Source organism: Ranitomeya imitator, chromosome 3, assembly GCF_032444005.1.
Source record: "Ranitomeya imitator isolate aRanImi1 chromosome 3, aRanImi1.pri, whole genome shotgun sequence".
NCBI classification, from domain to species: Eukaryota; Metazoa; Chordata; class Amphibia; order Anura; family Dendrobatidae; genus Ranitomeya; species Ranitomeya imitator.
In genome coordinates, this window is record NC_091284.1 from 698,063,698 (window position 1) to 698,086,776 (window position 23,079).

At 44.0% G+C, this 23,079-nt stretch overlaps 1 protein-coding gene across 1 annotated transcript in view; it reads right to left on the bottom strand.

Moving 5' to 3' along the window:
• The window catches only part of DCTN2 (dynactin subunit 2), a 106,762-nt gene that overhangs the window by 60,288 nt on the left and 23,395 nt on the right, over positions 1 to 23,079 (bottom strand). The window contains exons 3-6 of the mRNA XM_069758564.1: positions 6,437 to 6,533; positions 1,727 to 1,788; positions 827 to 925; positions 375 to 535 (exon numbers count right to left, since the gene is read on the bottom strand). Coding sequence (XP_069614665.1) covers positions 375 to 535; positions 827 to 925; positions 1,727 to 1,788; positions 6,437 to 6,533 — 419 coding nt within the window. The remainder of the gene's footprint in view (positions 1 to 374; positions 536 to 826; positions 926 to 1,726; positions 1,789 to 6,436; positions 6,534 to 23,079) is intronic.

The following is a 23,079-nucleotide window of genomic DNA, read 5'->3' on the forward strand; positions in this document are numbered from 1 at the left end:
GGAATGAGACATCGGATTGCAGATATCAAGATATTATTTTATTCAGCTGTCTATGATCTGTATGACCAATAAAAACCGCTTAGGAGGGACGATCCTACTGATAAATAGCCTATAAAAAAAATAATACATGATACATTCAGCACATACATATATCACAGAACAAGGCACAAGTATTTTCCCTGTGATTATCTTTCTAAAGTCTTGATCTTTGTTTTATGCTGCAACCTGTCCATTTAATTCAATCAATACTGTCGGTCTGCTAGGTATTGTAGAGAACCGAACTGTAAAAAAAAAAAGGCCTAAATACAATCAAAGCCTAAATACAATCAAAGCAGGCTCACCCAAGATGTCAAGTAGTGGAGGGGATCACTTACTTTGCAAGTGCCCCATCGGGGTCTGTGAGGTTGATGGCAGCATCAGGACCTAACAACTTCTCTAGGTGGTTGGACACTAGCTGCTGTTTCAGAGCAGCCACCTGTTTAGCCAGGGCGACTGGAGTCAGCTTCTCTTCAGCAGCCGATTCCTTAACTGTGCTCTGTATGGTAATAGAAAGCAAAAATTGCAATCGGTAGCCAAATAAAAACAGTAAACATCTGTCAAAACAGGATTGTGACCGCATATATGTGTGTCATAATACTGATCAGCATGTAGGTAACGGTTTAATAACCTTGGTTATGCAGGTACAATGCTTCCCATGCTGATAGTTACTGACTGCTGATATATGTGCAGAATTGGACACTGATAAAGGCAAGCGATATTACAGAACTTTCTCACCAACCTAGGCCAGTTTTTCCAAAAATGGTCAGGGTGTCATATGGACGCTTACCTGTATTTTTTCCACTTCTTGGGTGAGTTCCTGGACTTCATGCAGGAGCCGTTGATATTTCTGTTGTGGGGTTTCTTTCAGTCCTATTCCATCTCCCAGCTACATAACAAGAAAAAAAGAAAGAAAATGGGAAGATTTCAACCAGATGACTCAATAGAGGAGAGGACTGACTGCATGTTATTCACATCACAGCTCGTAGATCAATGACTGGAACAGGTTGCCACGAGAGCTGGTGAGTTCTCCTTCAATGGAAGTCTTCAGAGGCTGGACAGACATCTGTCTGAGATGGGTTAGTGACTCCTGCATTGAGCAGGGGGTTGGACATGATGACCCAGGAGGGCCCTTCTCTAACATTCTGTGATTCTATGAGTACAACAAAGTCATGGACCAGAGTTAGGCTCTAAGCTGCCACCATCCGCAGCAGAACTGGCTGTAGTATACCGCTGGGCTCCTGCAGCAACAGCCTGGGTCATGGAGAAATCCCATACTGCAGTTTAACCACTTAGAAGCCAATGTGAATAGCAGCATCTAAGGGGTTAGACAGGAAGATTGCTGCAATCATCAGCGCCCCCGCCAACAGAACTGTGGCTTCCAAATGGGTTCTTGCAACAGCCAGTGGCCGAAAAAAAAAAATCTCCTAGGTGTGCCATCTCAATATACAAATTAGACCCCCCAAAAGATAATCTCACTGTAGAGAAAGCAAAGCATCGGACCATATAAATAACAAAAAACACACCGGCAATCAATTTACAAACTAGAAACCCGCTATATTGTGAGAACTGTCTAGATGAAGAGAAGCGCGAGTGTCCTGTAGTAACCAGGAATATGTCACATGTGGTGTATTAGTGAGAACACAAAGCTACTCCCATAGGATCAATAACAATATAGCGCAGGACTCACCATTTCATACTCCCCAGACTCGTATCCGGTCCTCTTCGCCTTGCTGATACGGTCAGAGAAATCTGTTCATAGGAGAGATACAGGTGAGAGGCACGTAATGACAAGCTGTAGACATTGCTGTGGCACAGCCCCGCGCCAGCAGTCTAACCACAGTGATGGCATAAGCCAGCGCCATACTAGATGGGAATAGAACGCTAACCGACGTCATCATGGTGCAGGGGTCTAATGGAGAATTGCCGGCAGCACGACTGGGCGGCTTTCCATTATTGTTTCCCCTCCACATCTTTCAAAAGCCATAACTTATCAGCACAGCTGTATAACGTTGTTATTTTACAGAACGAGCTGAAGTCTTGAATTACACCAATTACATTACAATATAGAGTGCAGTGAAAATGATGAGAGAAAAACACAACACACAATACAGAATTCTAACAATAGTTTTAAAGGTTTTGTTTTTACGACATTCACTGCACAATAAAAATGACCAGGCAATAGGATTCCGCAGGACTACAGCAATACCAAACTTCTGCAGCAGAAGAAATGAGATGATTGCAGGTTCCAGACCCCTAAACCTAAGGGAACCAAAGGATTAAAATAATGATGTAAAGTGGTTAGCACCGCAGCCTGGCAGTGCTGGAGTCCTGGGTTCTAATCCCACCAAGGACAATATCGGCAACGAGTTTGTATGTTCTCCCCGCATCTCCGAGGGTTTCCTCCATGTACTCCGGTTTCCTCCCTTATTCCAAAGACATCACACTGATAGAGAATGTGTATTGTGAGCCCCAATGGGGACAGTGAAGATAATATGTGTAAAGTGCTGTGGAATTAATGGCGCTATATAAGTGAGGAAAACAAAATAAAGTGGAAATCACTCTCAGTTATACAATAAAGAAATTAAAAATAAAGCATAACTAGCATCATCTTGTCCACAAAAAGCAATCAAAATCTGAAGCTAGTTAAATTAAATACATTAAACGAGACAAAAAAAAAAAAAAAAATTATATATATATATATATATATATATATATATATATATATATATATATATATATATATATATATATATACACACACACATACATACATATATGTATACATATACACACACAGACACACACATATATATATACACACACACACACACATATACACACACACGTATAAGTTCTCCCACCTACAAAGAATAAAGAGGTCTGTAATTTTCAGCATAGGTTCACTTCAACTGTGAAATGCAATAGATAGGGTTTTAATTGAAATATAACTTAATTCTGTAAGTTAAAATAGTAACATTCACACCACATGCATACCCAAAATTACATAGCAGCAAACATAGGATAGTTTCTTTTCACCCTGCTCGGATGTGTGAGAATACGCCTAGATTCATTCCACATGTATATTTGCAGATTGAGACTAAACCGGCGACTCATAGCAGTGGTCAGAATGTTCTCTAACGTCTATATCTATACCTGGCGTGGTAACTATCCCATATTTGCTGCTATGCGTTTTCTAATACTGGATATGCACGTGGTGTCAATTTTATGATTTTAACTTATAGAATTAAAAGTTAAATTTTTATTAAAACCTAATATATATTTTTTTTACATTTTGAGCCAGGGGTTATATCTATTGATCAGCTTATTTAACTGTGGGAGACAGAATCTATTAAAAAAAAAAAAAAAAAAAAAAACAGAAAATCACATTGTATGAATTTTAAATAAATAAATTGCATTTTGTTGCATGAAATAAGGATTTGATAATCTACCAACCAGCAAGAATTCTGGCTCTCACAGACCTGTTTTTCATTTTGAAGCCCTCCTACTCTGCACTCATTACCTGTATTAATTGCACCTGTTTCTCTTCATTACCTGTATAAAAGACACCTGTCCACACAATCTCACTCCAACCTCTCCACCATGGCCAAGACCAAAGAGCTGTCTATGGACACCAGGGACAAAATTGTAGACCTGCACAAGGCTGTGATGGGCTACAGGACAATAGGAAGCAGCTTGGTGAGAAGGAAACAACTGTTGTCACAATTAGAAAATGGAAAAAAACACAAGATGACTGTCAATATTCCTCGATCTGGGGCTCCATGCAGGTTCTCGCCTAATGGGGTAAGGATGGTATTGAAAAAGGTCAGGAATTAGCCCAGAACTACACAGGTGGACCAGTCTCAAACATTACCATTAATAACACACTACGCAGTCATGAATTGAAATCTTGCAGGGCACACAAGGTCACCTTGCTCACGCCAGCATATGTCCTGGCCTGTCTGAAGTTCACCAATAACCATCTGGATGATCCAGAGAAAGCATGGGAGATGGTTATGTGGTCAGAGGAGACCAAAATAGAACTTTTTGGAATCAACTTCACTCGGCGTGTTTGGAGGAAGGACAAGTACAACTCTAAGAACACTGTCCCAACCGTGAAGTATGGTGGGGGAACCTCATACTTTGGGGGTGCTTTTCTGCAAATAGGACAGGATGACTGCATTGTATTGAAGGGAGGATGGATGGGGTCACGTATTGCAATATTTTGGCCAACAACCTCCTTAACTCAGTAAGAGCATTGAAGATGGGTCGTGGCTTGCCTATTCCTGCAGGAAAATAACCAGAAACACTCAGCCAGGGCAACTGAGTGGCTCCGTAAGAAACATTTCAAGGTCCTTGGAGTGGCGTAGCCAGTCTCCAGATATGAACCCAATATAAAATCTTTGGAAACGCCATGTTGCCCAGCAACAGCCTCGAAGCCTTAAAGATCTGTATGGCGGAGTGGGGAAAACTTGGTCAAGACCTACAGGAAACATCTGACCTCTGTAATTGCAAGCAAAGGCTTCCGTACCAAATATAAAGTTGTGTTTTTCTATTGTAGCAAATACTTATTTCATGCAATAAAATTCAAATTACTGTATATACTTGAGTATAAGCCGACCCGAGTATAAGCTGACCCTCCTAATTTTGCAACAAAAAACTGGGAAAACTTATTGACGAGTATAAGCCTACGGTGGAAAATGCAGCAGCTACCGGTAAATGTCAAAAATAAAAATATAGATACCAATAAAAGTAAAATTAATTGAGACATCAGTAGGTTAAGGCTATGTGCACACGATGCGGATTTTGCTGCGGATACGCAGCGTTTCCGCAGCTGCGGGTCCGCAGCAGTTTCCCATGCGTTTACAGTTCAATGAAAACCTATGGGAAACCAAAAACGCTGTGCACTTCTTTCTGCATTTTCCGCAGCGGTTTTACAACTGCCCTTATGGAAAACCACAGTGAAAACCGCAGAAAAACCGCGATAAATCCGCAGAGGTTTTCCACTGCAGATTTATCAAATTTGCTGGAATCCGCTGCAGAAAAATCCGCAGTGGATCCAGAATACGTGTGCACATAAGTGTTTTTGAATATCCATATTGAATCAGGAGCCCCATATACTGCTCCATGCAGTTCATTATGGCCCCATAAGATGCTCCATATACAAATATGCCCCATATAATGCTCCATGCAGTTCTTTATGGCCCCATAAGATGCCCCATACAGTTCTTTATGGCCCCATAGATGCCTCATATAATGCTCCATGCAGTTATGGCCCCATATTTATTTATTTTTTATTATTATACATTTTTATAGCGCCATTTATTCCATGGCGCTTTACATGTGAATACGGGGCAAATATAGACAAATACATTAAACATGAGCAGATAACAAGGCACACGAGTACATAAGGAGGGAGGACCCTGCCCGCGAGGGCTCACAGTCTGCAGGGGGTGGGTGAGGATACACTAGGAGAGGGTAGGGCAGGTTGCGCGGCTGTTCAGTAGGTTGAGGATCACTGCAGGCTGTAGGCTTGTCGGAAGACGCTCCATGCAGTTCTTGCCATGCATTGTGCCACATGTAATGCTGCCCTCTGAACTGAACAGTCACAGCAAGAGGACGGGAAGACGGGGCGGCAGTGGAACGCGGAAAGGTGAATATGACATACTCGCCTGCTCCCGGCACTCCTGACGCGGTCCCTGCATGTCCCACGTCTCTGGGAGTAGCAGCTTCTTCCTGTAGTGAGCGGTCACTGGTACCGCTCATTAGAGTAATGAATATGTGGCTCCACCCCTATGAGAGTGGAGTCCATATTCATTACTTTAATGAGCGGTACCAGTGACCGCTGAACAGGGGAGGAAGCTGCCGCTCCCGAAGACCGTGGGACATGAGGAGACCACGTCAGGAGCGCCGGGAGCAGGTGAGTATTTGACAGGCGTCGCTCCCCCTAACCCGCCGACCCCCCTGCCTTTCATGACTCGAGTATAAGCCGAGAGTGGCACTTTCAGCCCATTTTTGGGGGCTGAAAATCTCAGCTTATACTCGAGTATACACAGTATGTAAAAATCATACAATGTGATTTTCTGGATTCTTTCTTAGATTCTGTCTCTCACAGGTGAAGTGTACCTACAATAAACATTACAGACCTCTCCATTCTTTGTAGGTGGGAAAAATTGCAAAATCGGCAGTGTATCAAATATTTATGTTTCTCAATGAATTTGGTATTGGGGTAATCGCACCCAATATGGTATGGCTTCTGAAAAGTGAGTAGAAATATAAACTGTGGGGAAAAAAGAAAAGGAAAAAAAAAAAACACACCACAGAAAACCCTCACGGTCATGAAGAGGTTAATGTTATTTATATGATGTTCAGTATCCAGAAAGAAGAAATTCACACTTACCAAGTCCCTTGGTTCCAACCTTCTTGTCCTTAAATTTGTCATAGGCAGCATTGGGGTTGACGATGATGTGCTCTACACTAGTGCTGGTCAGCTCCTCCTACACGAGAAGTGGGCACACAGTCAGGAGGGAGCTGATAACATTTCTCTCCTGTACCCTACAACTGTTCACAACAAATACAAGAGCATGGAGTACAGGAAGAAATGGTGATTTTCCACACACATGATTTGTCTTTTCAGGTTTAGGAACAGTCAAAATAAATCACGAAGACAGAACAGGACGCGGTTTCTACACAAATGATAGTATTCTCTATCCAGTAGTGACGTCGCTTAAAGAATCCCGAGAGTCATAATAGATATAACAAAAAGGCATAAAAAAATCTAAACCTTCAGACCGCTGCATTCACTCTGCCCCTCCGAGGGTGCAGTAATTGTTCACTCCTTGTATTAACAACTGTGACTAATTTTAACTCCTTTCCTTGTTTAATTTGAAGCCTTTAGCGCCTCTGGAGCCCGCTCCTCAAGATGAAAGAAATGCAATGATGAAATGCATTGAACATCAAAAATGAGGAGAGCTGTGAAAAAGGTACATTAGCCACACAAAGCCTGCAATTGCGGAGGTCTAGATTTATGCTTTTCTTTTAAAAAAAAAAAAAAAGAATTTTAAAGGGAATAACCTTTTTAATATTGGTTTTGTCATATCCCAAGAATTTGCATTCACCATATTATCAGGGTTCTTGTAATATGACACTAGGGATAACCTTATTATACTGGTTGTATATTTATACATATTTTTGAAAAATGGAAATGAAGGGCATCCAGTACTGCTCCCGTGATGTGCAGCATAAAACTGTACCTTCTCGGTGCAAGAGGTTTTATAGACTTGTAGTTTTTGGCAGAATGGCATGTTTTATGTAGTTAATCACAAAGTCTTTAGACTGGTTGTTATTTCCATTCATCGGGAACATTGCACACTGTTTTCTAATTCAAAGCATGAAGACAAATGTACGGTATATACATTTTTAACTACGGTACTTTACAGAAAATAAAAAAATGAACATTGGGCTGTTTAAAAAAAATTAAAAAAAACAGCATTGTGGACATTTGTCTTTGCAAACTCATGTACATTTTTTGTGGATTTAGCCTTCCTGGGAATCACTAACCTAATATTTAGTTGTATACCCACATTTTGGTTTAGCACTGCTTCAGATCTACACGTATGTTGTATAGAGTCAACCAAGTTCTGGCCCCGGTCACCTGTTATTCCAGCCCAGGATGCTTGGACTACATCCCACAAATCGTTTGTCATTTATGGTCTTTGCCTCAGAAACAACATTTTATGATGTCACCCCACAAGTGTTCTATCGGACTAAGGTCCAGGGATTGGGCTAGCCACTCCATAACCTCAATTTTGTTGGACTGGAACCAAGATTTTGCTCGTTTACTGGTGTGTTTAGGGTCATTGTCTTGTTGAGACACCCATTGAAAGGGCAGATCCTCTTCAGCAAAAGGCAACATGACCTCCAAGTATTTTTAATATATGGAAACTGGTCCATGGTCCCTGGTATGCGGTAAATCGGTCCGGCACCATAATAAGAGGAACGTGCCCATATCATCCGCATACAACACATGTCCCTGCGTACCCAACGTCAAGGACGCATGCAGAAGTAGGCGGAGCTTATCGGAGGATGTACGCAGCCATGTGCAGACCAGCCAAACGCAAGTGTGAAACCAGCCTAATTCACAGACTCATGAATGCGGAATCTGGTGGTTTTCTTAGAATCTACTGAACCAACTGGTAAATTGTTTGACATGTGGCGATATCATTTATACCAAACAGTGATTATAATCTGGTTAGTCTGTTATGGACTGGTATTATTTTGAACACTACTGCATGGCTAGTGTACCCTTCTTCAGCGCTCTCCTAACTTTAGCTTGGATTAATCCTTCATCGTGGCATTGGTGGCGAGAGCATTTTTCTCATCTCGACCTGCTACACTTACAGGTGCATCTCACAAAATTAGAATATCATCAAAAAGTTAATTTCAGTTCTTCAATACAAAAAGTGAAACTCATATTATAGGATCATTACAAAACAAAGTGATCTATTTCAAGCTTACAGCCCATGAAAACCCCAAACTCATTATCTCAGTGAATTAGAATACTTTATACATTAGCTTGAAAAGTGATTTTAAAATCCAAAATGTTGGCCTACTGAAATGTATGTTCAGTAAATGCACTCAATACTTGGTCGGGGCTCCTTTAGCATCAATTACTGCATCAATGAGGTGTGGCATAGAGGTGATCAGCCTGTGGCACTGCTGAGGTGTTATGGAAGCCCAGGTCGCTTTGATAGCAGCCTTCAGCTTGTCTGCATTGTTGGGCCTAGTGTCTCTCATCTTCCTCTTGACAATACTCCATAGATTCTCTTTGGGGTTAAGGTCAGGCGAGTTTGCTGTCCAATAAAGCACAGTGGTACTGTTGTTTGTAAACCAGGTATTGGTACTTTTGGCAGTGTAGACAGGTGCCAAGTCCTGCTGGAGAATGAAATTTCCATCTCCAAACACCTTGTTGGAAGAGGGAAGCATGAAGTGCTGTAAAATTTCCTGGTAGACGGCTGCAGTGACTTTGGTCTTGATAAAACACAGTGGACCGACACCAGCAGATGACATGGCTCCCCAAACCATCACTGATTGTGGATACTTCACACTAGACCTTGGAAATCAAGGTCCCAGAGTCTGGAGGAAGAGTGGAGAGACAGACAATCCAAGCTGCTTGAGGTGTATTAGGGCGTCATTAATAGGCTGCATCACTTTGCATCACACTTACCTGTGTGACTGGTGTCCTATGCAAGCCATATCAATGTGCATTTTTTTCTACTAGGCAGCCAACCTCTCCATAATCTGGTAGGTGGGGTTGGCTGTTTTTATCAGTAGTTTGCACCTGTGCTACCCCTTGCCTTTATTAGTGGAGGCCTGCTGCATCCTGCTAGATGTGCATTTGTCATCAGACAGGGTTTTGGGAATGCCGTATCTTATGGTATGTGTTTTTTTGAATTTTTATACAGGTCCTTCTCAAAAAATTAGCATATAGTGTTAAATTTCATTATTTACCATAATGTAATGATTACAATTAAACTTTCATATATTATAGATTCATTATCCACCAACTGAAATTTGTCAGGTCTTTTATTGTTTTAATACTGATGATTTTGGCATACAACTCCTGATAACCCAAAAAACCTGTCTCAAAAAATTAGCATATCAAGAAAAGGTTCTCTAAACGACCTATTACCCTAATCTTCTGAATCAACTAATTAACTCTAAACACATGCAAAAGATACCTGAGGCTTTTATAAACTCCCTGCCTGGTTCATTACTCAAAACCCCCATCATGGGTAAGACTAGCGACCCGACAGATGTCAAGAAGGCCATCATTGACACCCTCAAGCAAGAGGGTAAGACCCAGAAAGAAATTTCTCAACAAATAGGCTGTTCCCAGAGTGCTGTATCAAGGCACCTCAATGGTAAGTCTGTTGGAAGGAAACAATGTGGCAGAAAACGCTGTACAACGAGAAGAGGAGACCGGACCCTGAGGAAGATTGTGGAGAAGGACCGATTCCAGACCTTGGGGAACCTGGGGAAGCAGTGGACTGAGTCTGGTGTGGAAACATCCAGAGCCACCGTGCACAGGCGTGTGCAGGAAATGGGCTACAGGTGCCGCATTCCCCAGGTAAAGCCACTTTTGAACCATAAACAGCGGCAGAGGCGCCTGACCTGGGCTACAGAGAAGCAGCACTGGACTGTTGCTAAGTGGTCCCAAGTACTTTTTTCTGATGAAAGCAAATTTTGCATGTCATTCGGAAATCAAGGTGCCAGAGTCTGGAGGAAGACTGGGGAGAAGGAAATGCCAAAATGCCTGAAGTCCAGTGTCAAGTACCCACAGTCAGTGATGGTGTGGGGTGCCATGTCAGCTGCTGGTGTTGGTCCACTGTGTTTCATCAAGGGCAGGGTCAATGCAGCTAGCTATCAGGAGATTTTGGAGCACTTCATGCTTCCATCGGCTGAAATGCTTTATGGAGATGAAGATTTCATTTTTCAGCACGACCTGGCACCTGCTCACAGTGCCAAAACCACTGGTAAATGGTTTACTGACCATGGTATTACTGTGCTCAATTGGCCTGCCAACTCTCCTGACCTGAACCCCATAGAGAATCTGTGGGATATTGTGAAGAGAAAGTTGAGAGACGCAAGACCCAACACTCTGGATGAGCTTAAAGGGAAGGTGCCACCAGTTTTCTTGTATTTTGTTTTTTTGTGAAATTAAGCTTAAAATAGTAATTAAAATGTATTAATGCAATGTTTGTACTGTTTGCAAACATTTCTATATGAAAAATATTATATATTTTTCTACAAATATACATATTTACCACTAGGGGGAGCATTTTCCGTTTTAGACCTAAAGCAGCTATAGTAAGATTTAGCAGCTCTGCCCCAGGGATATTAGACCACCCAAAAGGGGAGGGAAATGCTGATGTCAGCAGTTACTGCCCCAACAGTAAGAATGAAGAGCAGCATCACAGGGCAGAGCCATTTTGTGTGTGACTGCCCTGTGACCTGCTATCACCAGCAGTTACTGCATCAGAGGCACAGCTTGGTTACAGAGGAGCAGAACACAGTGGGCTCAGCAGAATCTGGACCCAAGAAGAGTGAAGACATGTGGTGTGCATGGAGCAGCATTAGGAGCTGTCTGGGAGCTCCAGCTCTGCAGTGAATAGCCAGGCATTATGGAGGGAGGGGAGAGATGCATTGTATGGCTAAGGCCGGGGTCACACTAGACCGTAATACGGACGAGTGCAATGCGATAAAAAAAAAAAAAATCGCATAGCGCTCGTCCCAATGTTAATCTATGGGGCAGCTCCAATCATCCGATATTCTCTCGGCCGTATTCAGGATCCGAGTGAAATCACAGCATGCTGCGATTGTCAGCGTATCTCGGCCAATGAAAGTCTATGGGGGTGAGAGAAAAAAAAAAAAAAAAAAAAAAAAAAAAAAAATCGCACAGCACACGGACCATCAGTTTGACGTGCAAGAAATTCTCAGGCATTGAGCAAGTGACAGGAAAGGCTCAGCCATTATTTGCTCATTTTGCAAGTGTGTGAGAAAATCTCACCATACGGATGTCACACGGAGCATTTAATGCGAGAAAATCGCATCCTCGCACTGCACACGGATCACTGTTTTGGTAACATTTGTGCGATTCTCGTCCTTCAAAAACGGACCGTTTTTTTATACGTTGTGTGTGTCCCCGGCCTAAGAGTGACTGATGGGAGAGAAAGAGACGTGAAGTATGATGAGTGAGACACATATGGAGTGTGATGGGGAGATACACCTTGAGGCTGTGTGCACACGTTCAGGATTTTTCGCATTTTTTTGCGTTTGTTCGCTATAAAAATGTGATAAAAACAATTTAAAAATGCATACATATGCATCCTATCATTTATAATGCATTCTGCAATTTTTGTGCATATGTTGCGTTTTTTTCTGGGGGAAAAACGCATCGCAGTAAAAAACGCAACATGTTCTGCGCATGTCGTCTCCTCCTTTGATGTGGGCTCCGGCGCTGAGCCCACATCAAAGTCACGACATGTCGGCTGTTTTGTACAGCTGACATGTGCGCGCAATAGCGGCAGGTGAAATCGCAATTCACCCGCCGCTATTAACCTGTTAAATGCCGCTGTCAAATGCTGACAGCGGCATTTAACTACCGCTTCCAGCCGCACGGCCAGAAATGGGCGTATCGTCCACCCCCGTCACATGATCAGGGGTTGGCGATGCGTCAGGATGGTAACCATAGAGGTCCTTGAGACCTCTATAGTTACTGATGGCGGCCTGCTGTGAGCGCCTCCCTGTGGTCGGCGCTCATAGTAAGCCTGTAATTCAGCTACGGAGCAGCAATCTGATGATCGCTGCTATGTAGCTGAGCCGATCGAGTTGTGCCAGCTTCTAGTTTCCCATGGAGGCTATTGAAGCATGGCAAATGTAAAAAAAAATGTTTTTAAAAATATGAAAAAAAAAAAAAAAATTAAAGTTTAAATCACCCCCCTTTTGCCCCATCAAAAATAAAACAACAAAAAAAAAATCAAACCTACACATATTTAGTATCGCCGCGTTCAGAATCGCCCAATCTGTCAATAGAAAAAAACATGACTGACATGTGCCCGCAATAGCGGCAGGTGAGATCGCGATTCAACCGTTCCTCTGTATGTGTTTTCCGTCCGGCGGAAACAGCTGTTTTGACGGATCCTGCAAAAAACGGATGAAACGTGTGGCCATCCGGCGCTAATACAACTCAATGAGAAAATAACGGATCCGGCGAAAAAAAAACTGATCTGGCAGAAAAAAAAGTAAATTGTGGAAAAAAACGGATCTGGCGTGAAAAAACGGATCGGGCGGAAAAAACTGATCTGGCAGAAAAAAAAAGGAACTTGTGGGAAAAAAAACGGATCCGGCGGAAAAAAACGGATTAGGCGGGAAAAAAAGGATCCGATGGAAAAAAAACTGATCTGGCAGAAAAAAAAGGAAATTGTGGAAAAAAACGGATAAGGCGGAAAAAAAGGATCCGATGGAGAAAAAAAACTGATCTGGCAGAAAAAAAAGGAAATTGTGGAAAAAAACGGATCCGGTGGGAAAAAACGGAACTGGCAGATAAAAAAAAGAACTTGTGGAAAAAAATGGATCCGGCGGGAAAAAACGGATCTGGCGGGGAAAAAACGGATCAGGCGGGAAAAAAAGGATCTGATGGAAAATAAACTGATCTGGCAGAAAAAAAATGAAATTGTGGAAAAAAAACAGATCAGGCGGGAAAAAAAGGATCCGATGGAAAAAAAAAAACTGATCTGGCAGAAAAAAAAGGAAATTGTGGAAAAAAACTGATCCCGCGGAAAAAAACTGATGCGGCGGGAAAAGACGGATCAGGCGGGAAAAAAAGGATCCGATGGAAAAAAACTGATCTGGCAGAGAAAAAAGGAAATTGTGGAAAAAAAACGGATCTGGCGGGAAAAAAAAAGATCAGGCGGGAAAAAAAAGGATCCGATGGAAAAAAAAACTGATCTGACAGAAAAAAAAGGAAATTGTGGAAAAAAACGGATCAGGCGGGAAAAAAAGGATCCGATGGAAAAAAAACCTGATCTGGCAGAAAAAAAAAAAAAATTGTGGAAAAAACCAGATCCGGCGGGAAAAAACGGATCCGGTGGGAATTAACGGATCCAGCAGGAAAAAATGGATCTGGCGTTAAAAAACGTAACCGGCGGAAAAAAACGGATCTGGCGGGAAAAAATGGATCCGGTGGAAAAAACGGATCTGGCGGAAAAAAACGGATTCTGCAAATGTGCTCGCAGGATGCGTTTTTTTCCCATAAACTTGTATTAGCGACAGATCGTGATGGATGGCCACACGTCGCGTCCGTCGTGCAACGGATCCGTCGTGTTTTGGCGGACCGTCGGCACGAAAAAACTCCGCCCCCTCCTTCTAGACTTCAGAATGGGCAGTGGATGTGTTGAAAAACTGCATCCGCTGCCCACGTCGGGCACAAATTTCACAACGTGCGTCGGTACGTCGGCCCGACGCATAGCGACGGACTCGTACCGACGCAAGTGTGAAGGAGGCCTTTGTGAGGGTTGAATTAAAAAAAAACAAAAAAAAAACCGCGTGGACGCCCGTGCAATTTTCTGCGCCAGAGGGGGAAAGCAGACGGCCGGGGGCAAATATCTGTAGCCTGCTATGAATATCAGCCCGCAGCTGTCTGTATAGCCTTTACTGGCTATTAAAATAAGGGGACCCCCAAAAAAAAAAATTGTGTGGGGTCCCCCTATATTTTATAGCCAGAAAGGCTACGCAGACAGCTGCAGGCTGATATTCATAGCCTAGAGAGGGGCCATGGATATTGGGCCCCCCCCCCCAGGCTACAAATACCAGTCCGCCAATGCGCCAATTCCGGCACTTAGCCCCTCTCTTCCCACTCCCGTGTAGCGGTGGGATATGGGGTAATGAAGGGTTAATGTCACCTTGCTATTGTAAGGTGACATTAAGCCGGGTTAATAACGGAGAGGCGTCAATAAGACGCCTATCCGTTATTAATCCAATACTAAGAAAGGGTTAAAAAAAAACACGCACACATTAGGAAAAAAGTATTTTAATATTCTTCATTTCACCATACTTACCATACTTCAGCGCCTGCAAAAAACGTAAAATAATAAACCGTATACTACCTATCCGCCGTAGTCCAATTAATATCGAGTGTCCCACGACGATCTCCCCTTATAGAACAGTGACATCGGGTGATGTCACTGCTCTATAGGACCCTCAGTGACACACTGACATGAGACAATGGCTCCTACAGTGCATCACTGAGAGGTTACCTTAGGCCAAGGTCTCACTTTATGGCAATTGCTGCCTGGGAAAATTTCTCATACACCAATGGCATAAAGTGAGACTAGGGACTTTTTTTTTTTTACAGCGGCGGAGGAATTCAGTGGTGGAAGGATACCTTCCTGCTGTCATTGTGTTGTGTTCCTGGAGCCCCTAGAGAGCAGTCGCATTATCTGATGCTGCTGCTCTCCACGGGAGATCATCGTGGGACACTCGTGGATTTCTGCGGACAGGGAGTATATTGGTTGTTTGTTTTTTTAATATTTTTTTTACAGATGACACTGGCTTCGGGGAACAAAGTGACAAGTAATGGTGAGTATGAAATCTATGTTTAATGTACTGTATGTCTATATGTATGTAATGTATGAATGTATTGTATGTAGCATGTATGTAGCATGTATGTGGCATGTATGTGGCATGTATGTATGGAGTATTTTTTTTTTTTCATTCAACACATTAGCCGGATGATGGGACTATTACTGTCCCATAATTGGCTAATGTGTCAATCACTGTCATTGTAGCAGGCATCGTCCGATGGGACTTGTAGTCCCATCGGACGATGCTTGCATACACGCATAGAGACCCCCCCCACGCTGCAGAGACCCCCCCACGCTGCACAGAGACCCCCCCACGCCGCACAGAGACCCCCCCACGCCGCACAGAGACCCCCCCACGCCGCAGAGACCCCCCACGCCGCACAGAGACCTCCCCACGCCGCACAGAGACCCCCCATGCCGCACAGAGACCCCCCCACGCCGCACAGAGACCCCCCCACGCCGCACAGAGACCCCCCCACGCCGCACAGAGACCTCCCCACGCCGCACAGAGACCCCCCACGCCGCACAGAGACCCCCCCACGCCACACAGAGACCTTCCCACGCCGCACAGAGACTCCCCACGCCGCAGAGACCCCCCACGCCGCACAGAGACCCCCCACGCCGCAGAGACCTCCCCACGCCGCACAGAGACCCCCCATGCCGCACAGAGACCCCCCCACGCCGCACAGAGACCCCCCCCACGCCGCAGAGACCCCCCACGCCGCACAGAGACCCCCCCCCACGCCGCACAGACCCCCCACGCCGCACAGAGACCCCCCCCACGCCGCACAGAGACTTTGGGACTCTGTGCAAGTGGGGAGGCGGAGACAGAGCAGAGGGAAGCACACACGGCAACTTGTGAGAGCAGAGGATGTCTGCCCAGAACCTGCAGTGCCTGGAGTACAGAGGAGCAGTGAGGGCTTCTTCTCTCCTGTGATAGAGAGCAAGTGGAGCTCAACAGATAGCACAGGGCTCTAATAAAATGGCAGCTAGTCACACCTACAGCAGTGAGTTGTGCAGCCCACAGAGGCGTGCCCAGCTCACTGCTAATGCTGCTGCAATGTTACAGATAGGGTCCGAGCCGGTCTATTATCTCCTATGTCCATGGGGTGCTGTAATCTGACACTGATAGTGACGTGCTACTGCTGCAAAACCAAGATGTCAGCCCCCAGTTCCTTCTTTCTACTCATATAACACATGAAATCTGTTTTACATGCATTCAAATCTGGGTTATAACAGCATGTTATGCTACATTACAGTGATTAATTAATGATCTACAAACGCGGTACCTTCCCTTTAAGGCCGCTATTGAAGCATCCTGGGCCTCCATAACATCTCAGCAGTGTCATAGGCTGATTGCCTCCATGCCACGCCGCATTGAAGCAGTCATTTCTGCCAAAGGATTCCCGACCAAGTATTGAGTGCATAACTGAACATTATTATTTGATGGTTTTTTTGTTTGTTATTAAAAAACACTTTTATTTGATTGGATGGGTGAAATATGCTAATTTATTGAGACAGGTTTTTTGGGTTATCAGGAGTTGTATGCCAAAATCATCAGTATTAAAACAATAAAAGACCTGACAAATTTCAGTTGGTGGATAATGAATCTATAATATATGAAAGTTTAATTGTAATCATTACATTATGGTAAATAATGAAATTTAACACTATATGCTAATTTTTTGAGAAGGACCTGTATGTTAGCTAGCCTTGTTTGGGCTAATAGTTGAATAGTACAGAAGATTAAAAAAATAATTAATTCCACCTTTAGCAGTAAGGCTAGGTTCACATTGCGTTAATGGGTTAAGGCTAGCGGACTCCATTACATGGCAAAATTGTCGCAATTAGCGCCATGCAATGGATCCGTTAGCGCACCCATTGACGGCAATGTGCTAACGGATCTCTAGCGCATCGCTAGCGCATGCCATTTTCGGCATGCGCTAGCGATGTCCCATTAGTTTCGGACGGACCGCGGGCGCAGCTTGCAGCGTCCGAGGTCCGTTCCTCGCTAGCGCAGATCGGGTATCTGCGCTAGTGGGATCGATTAACGCGATCCCTTTTGGGACATTGCGTTAGCGCAATCCGCTAGCATATGCGCTAAACGGATTGCCCTAACGCAATGTGAACCTAGCCTAACTGATGAGTACCGTATTTTTCAGACTGAAAGACGCACTTTTTTCCTTCAAAAATGTGGAGGAAAATGGGGGGTGCGTTATAGTTTGGATGTCCCTGCTCTGGCAGTGGTGGGAAGGTGGGGGAGCGGCAGCGGTGGAGCAGCGGGTTACAGGAGGTAGGAGCCGGCTGCTGCGGTTAACTCCTGTACCCGCTGCTTAAGAGAAATTTATATTCACTCCATTCCATGCCTATCAGCATGGAATGGAGTGAATATTAATTTCTCTTTAATAGCAATCACAGTGTTGTCCTCTGCAGCCGGCTTCCTGCAGCGTTCTAGTGTGCTGGCTACTTAAGGCAATGAATATTCACTGCATTCCACTCCCATAGGCCTGGAATGCAATGAATATTCCTTTGATTTAGTAGCTGCACACGTGAAAGCCTGGCACCTGCTGCTAACACTGTGCTCGCTAAAGAGCAATGAATACTCACTGTGCTCCACGCACATAGTCCTGGCATGGAGAGCGGTGAGTATTCTGGCAGCTGTCCTCGGTGGCTTGTGAGCAGCGCATGAGGTCACTGCCATGCACTGCTTACAAGCATAAAGCAGCTGATGGCACCAGAGCAGGACACTGCGAGGGAGAACGGGAAGGTAAGTAGAATGGTTTTTTTTTTCTGATGGGGGCCATGGATACCAGGATAACGATGGGGCCATGCATACCAGGGATAGGTACCATGCATATCAGGACGGAGATGGGGTCCCTGCATACCAGAAAAGGAATTGGGGCCACGCATACCAGGATATGGATGGGGGCCAATCATACCAGGATAATGATGGAGCCATGCATACCAGGACAGAGGTGGGGGCCCTGCATACCAGGATAGGTATAAGGGAGCCATGCATACCAGGATGGGGGATATTAAGTATAGAATTGACCACATTTTTAGATTCATTTTTTTTTTTTTTTCCCCTCCTCTAAAACCTAGGTGTGTGTCTTATGGTCCAAGGCGTCTTAAAGTCTGAAAAATACGGTAAATATAATTGTGTGTATGTATATTATTTTTATACTATAATGCAGCCATAGGGTCGCTCTGTATTCTGAACACGCTTGTTTTTGCAGTCACGCAGGAAAGACTGTCAATCATTGAGTAGGACAGCCCACTGGACTCATTCATGCAAACAATAGGGATTTCAATGAATAAAATTTAAGTTTAACAAACTTTTCCTACAGAACGGTCTACAAATCTGATCAGCTCAGTTATTAACAAACCAAAAAGCTGCACTACAAAAAAAAATATCAAAAATACATGCAAATTGAGCTTTCATTTTTTACATTCCAGGCTTGCGCACCAAAAAAACTGCCCAGGAACCAATTGCTACCAATTTACATTTCCTAATCATCATTCTAAAGATACAACGCAGAACATGAATGAATGTCTCTAGTATTAGTAGGGCACAGACGGATGTAGTACTACTGCAGACAGGACACAAGCAGGCTAGGCACAGCACGGAGGGCAGCAGACACAATGACAGGCTTCTTACCAGCTCCTTGCAGTTTTCCCAAGAGGTGAATGTCAAATAAAATAAACAGTCAAAAGGAGGGAAAAAAAAGAAAAAAAAAAAAAAAAGAGAGAAGATTTGGTATTAGACAATTACACATGCGACAATGTATAGGTGTACAGCACCATAAGATTTCCAAAGACATCAGAGTCAGACAAGATTTGGTTTTACAAGCTGCCAAAATTCATTTTCGCCTCATACTTAAATTATACCAGTCACTCATGTGGCAGCAGAGGGAAAAAGGCAAGGACAAACAAAAGTGTCAGATTTATCAATTTCTTATCGTTATATTGGTTTGTAAGAGAACTGGATAACAGCCACCATAGCATCGATGCGGATAATGCAGGTGCTGAATTTGTGGCTGCAAGTCCAGACCCAACATTCGTCCCAGGACTCTGGCAGAGTAGTAGATCTAACAGTAGATCTGCAATCGGATCTGACAGCAAAAACGCCCGTCTGCAACCGACATGGGAATACAGCAGTTTGGGAAAGATGAGTGACAAGGCCTGTGAGAAATTGGGGGCAACACCAAGATTTCCTACACATCCATACAGAAGGGAACCTGACAGCAAGATTTACCCCGTCTTAGGAGAGCAGCCTGCTAATGATGCTTGGATGTCCTCAGTATAAAATACATGTGTAGGTACTTGCTGCAAAATTCACTAGCATCACACCCCGCTGCGTATCGGACATAAACCTGCAGAGATCAGGGAGGAGATGAACAAGGCATGCCTCTGCCTCTCCTCCCTGTTCACAGTGATGAATGATGGCGCTCCCGGACTAGTCCGGGGACCGAAGACAGCAGATTCTACAATGCAGCAGCAAACACATGTATAACAAGGACATGAGACATATACACAAACGTTATTAGGCGGCCGATAAACTGCACTCCTAACCCATAATAGGGGAACCCTGCCACCAAGCTGCCTTTAACTAAAGGTGGAATTTTACATTTTAAGAGGAAATGATACTATTACATAGTATATGAGGAAGCCGTGTTAGGCAACAGCATTTACTGGCATTATGGCAGATGCCTGGTTGGTGACCAGATACAATTAGTTGCTGGAAGCATTATCATGCAAGCTTAGCTGAAAGCTTTACTAATTTATTAATGCAATGGAATGAAATCCATGTACAGACTGGGTGGATTAATACAGCCTTGTGAAAGAAGCTGCGACACAGACAAAAGCAAAAAGGAAAATATGACTTGTGACAAAGTTCTTCGCCTTCACAGGAGCTCCGCTGTAATAGTCATATTTATGTCACTGTCTCATACTTCCCATTATCTCGAGGCATCAGTAAGGTCCTGCAAACGGGATGGGGTGTAGTGCTCTCTGGCCTAGAATACCCAACACCTTTATCCTAGCTACTAATTCTTACCACCTAACAGCAAAAAATTAAACACTATAGGAATATAGTAACATCTCTCCAGGAGTGTCTGGGAATATATAATATTAATATATTTATTTGTGACTAGGTCATTGGCAGAGTACTGGTGGCGAGATATGCATCGCTGAGGAGGTTAGCTTCAGTGATACAGAACTAGGGGAAATGCTCCAGCACACCAAGTGCTGAGAGGGGTTAATTGGCCATGTTAAGGGATGGGATATGTTTGTAAACAGCTGAAGAGTGGATGGGAGGCTGCTCACCATATCTCCACCCCAGGGTAGGGTCTAGAGCAGTGTTCCCCAAGTTCGGTCCTCAAGAGCCACCAACGGGTCATGGTTTCAGGATTTCCTTAGTATTGCCTAGGTGAGAATTCCATCATCTAGACAAGCAACAATTCCATCACCTGGGCCATACTAAGGAAATCCTGAAAACACGACCTGTTGGTGGCTCTTGAGGACTGGAGTTGGGGAACACTGGTCTAGAGGGTAAATAGTCAGTCTACTGAATTATTGTGTTCAGTGTGCCTGGACACGAAAGCTCCAGAGATGTGTTATATGAAAAAGAGAGCTGACCCCTGTTGGTCACCCTGAGTGGGCGAATCCCTGCAGCCACAGACCGCGCTATATGTTTTGTTTTCCTGTTTTCCCATTATCCCAGCAAGGCATGGTTTATTTAACAGATCTTTGCACTGGTCTATGCCGTAGCTTTTTTAATAAGTCAGTAGAAGAGTCAAACGAGAAGCATTCCTGTGTCTACCTCAAATTATATATATACGGCTCAGTCGGCTGCTCACAGAGGTAGTCTCTTGTTTGAATTTTCTACTGGGATGAACACCACAGAAAAGCAGAGGAGGAAAGATAAGCAAATTGGACACATTTTTTACACAAAACCCCAAAACTGGGCTTCACAAAATTGTTGGCACCCTCAACTTAATATAGTAACATAGTTATTAAGGTTGAAGGAAGACTAAGTCCATCTAGTTCAACCCATAGCCTAACCTAACATGCCCTAACATGTTGATCCAGAGGAAGGCAAAAAAAAAATCCATGTGGCAAACAGTAAGCTCCACACTGGGGGAAAAAAAATCCTTCCCAACTCCACATACGGCAATCAGACTAGTTCCCTGGATCAACGCCCTATCAAGGCATCTAGTGTAATCACTGCAATCAATCACTTCCTATAACCATCAACAAACTTCTTATACCTCTCTACTGGAACTTTGGACCACTTCTCTTTTGCAAACTACAGGTCCTTCTCAAAAAATTAGCATATAGTGTTAAATTTCATTATTTACCATAATGTAATGATTACAATTAAACTTTCATATATTATAGATTCATTATCCACCAACTGAAATTTGTCAGGTCTTTTATTGTTTTAATACTGATGATTTTGGCATACAACTCCTGATAACCCAAAAAACCTGTCTCAATAAATTAGCATATTTCACCCATCCAATCAAATAAAAGTGTTTTTTAATAACAAACAAAAAAACCATCAAATAATAATGTTCAGTTATGCACTCAATACTTGGTCGGGAATCCTTTGGCAGAAATGACTGCTTCAATGCGGCGTGGCATGGAGGCAATCAGCCGGTGACACTGCTGAGATGTTATGGAGGCCCAGGATGCTTCAATAGCGGCCTTAAGCTCATCCAGAGTGTTGGGTCTTGCGTCTCTCAACTTTCTCTTCACAATATCCCACAGATTCTCTATGGGGTTCAGGTCAGGAGAGTTGGCAGGCCAATTGAGCACAGTAATACCATGGTCAGTAAACCATTTACCAGTGGTTTTGGCACTGTGAGCAGGTGCCAGGTCGTGCTGAAAAATGAAATCTTCATCTCCATAAAGCATTTCAGCCGATGGAAGCATGAAGTGCTCCAAAATCTCCTGATAGCTAGCTGCATTGACCCTGCCCTTGATGAAACACAGTGGACCAACACCAGCAGCTGACATGGCACCCCACACCATCACTGACTGACACTGGACTTCAGGCATTTTGGCATTTCCTTCTCCCCAGTCTTCCTCCAGACTCTGGCACCTTGATTTCCGAATGACATGCAAAATTTGCTTTCATCAGAAAAAAGTACTTGGGACCACTTAGCAACAGTCCAGTGCTGCTTCTCTGTAGCCCATTTCGGCACCTGTAGCCCATTTCCTGCACACGCCTGTGCACGGTGGCTCTGGATGTTTCCACACCAGACTCAGTCCACTGCTTCCTCAGGTTCCCCAAGGTCTGGAATCGGTCCTTCTCCACAATCTTCCTCAGGGTCCGGTCTCCTCTTCTCGTTGTACAGCGTTTTCTGCCACATTGTTTCCTTCCAACAGACTTACCATTGAGGTGCCTTGATACAGCACTCTGGGAACAGCCTATTTGTTGAGAAATTTCTTTCTGGGTCTTACCCTCTTGCTTGAGAGTGTCAATGATGGCCTTCTTGACATCTGTCAGGTCGCTAGTCTTAGGGTACCGTCACACTTAGCGACGCTGCAGCGATACCGACAACGATCCGGATCGCTGCAGCGTCGCTGTTTGGTCGCTGGAGAGCTGTCACACAGACCGCTCTCCAGCGACCAACGATCCCGAGGTCCCCGGTAACCAGGGTAAACATCGGGTAACTAAGCGCAGGGCAGCGCTTAGTAACCCGATGTTTACCCTGGTTACCAGCGTAAAAAAACAAACAGTACATACTTACATTCAGCTGTCTGTCCCTTGCCGTCTGCTTCCTGCACTGACTGCTGGCCGTAAAGTGAAAGCACAGCACAGCCACAGCGGTGAGTCACCGCTGTGTGACTCACCGCTGTGCTGTGCTTTCACTTTACGGCCAGCAGTCAGTGC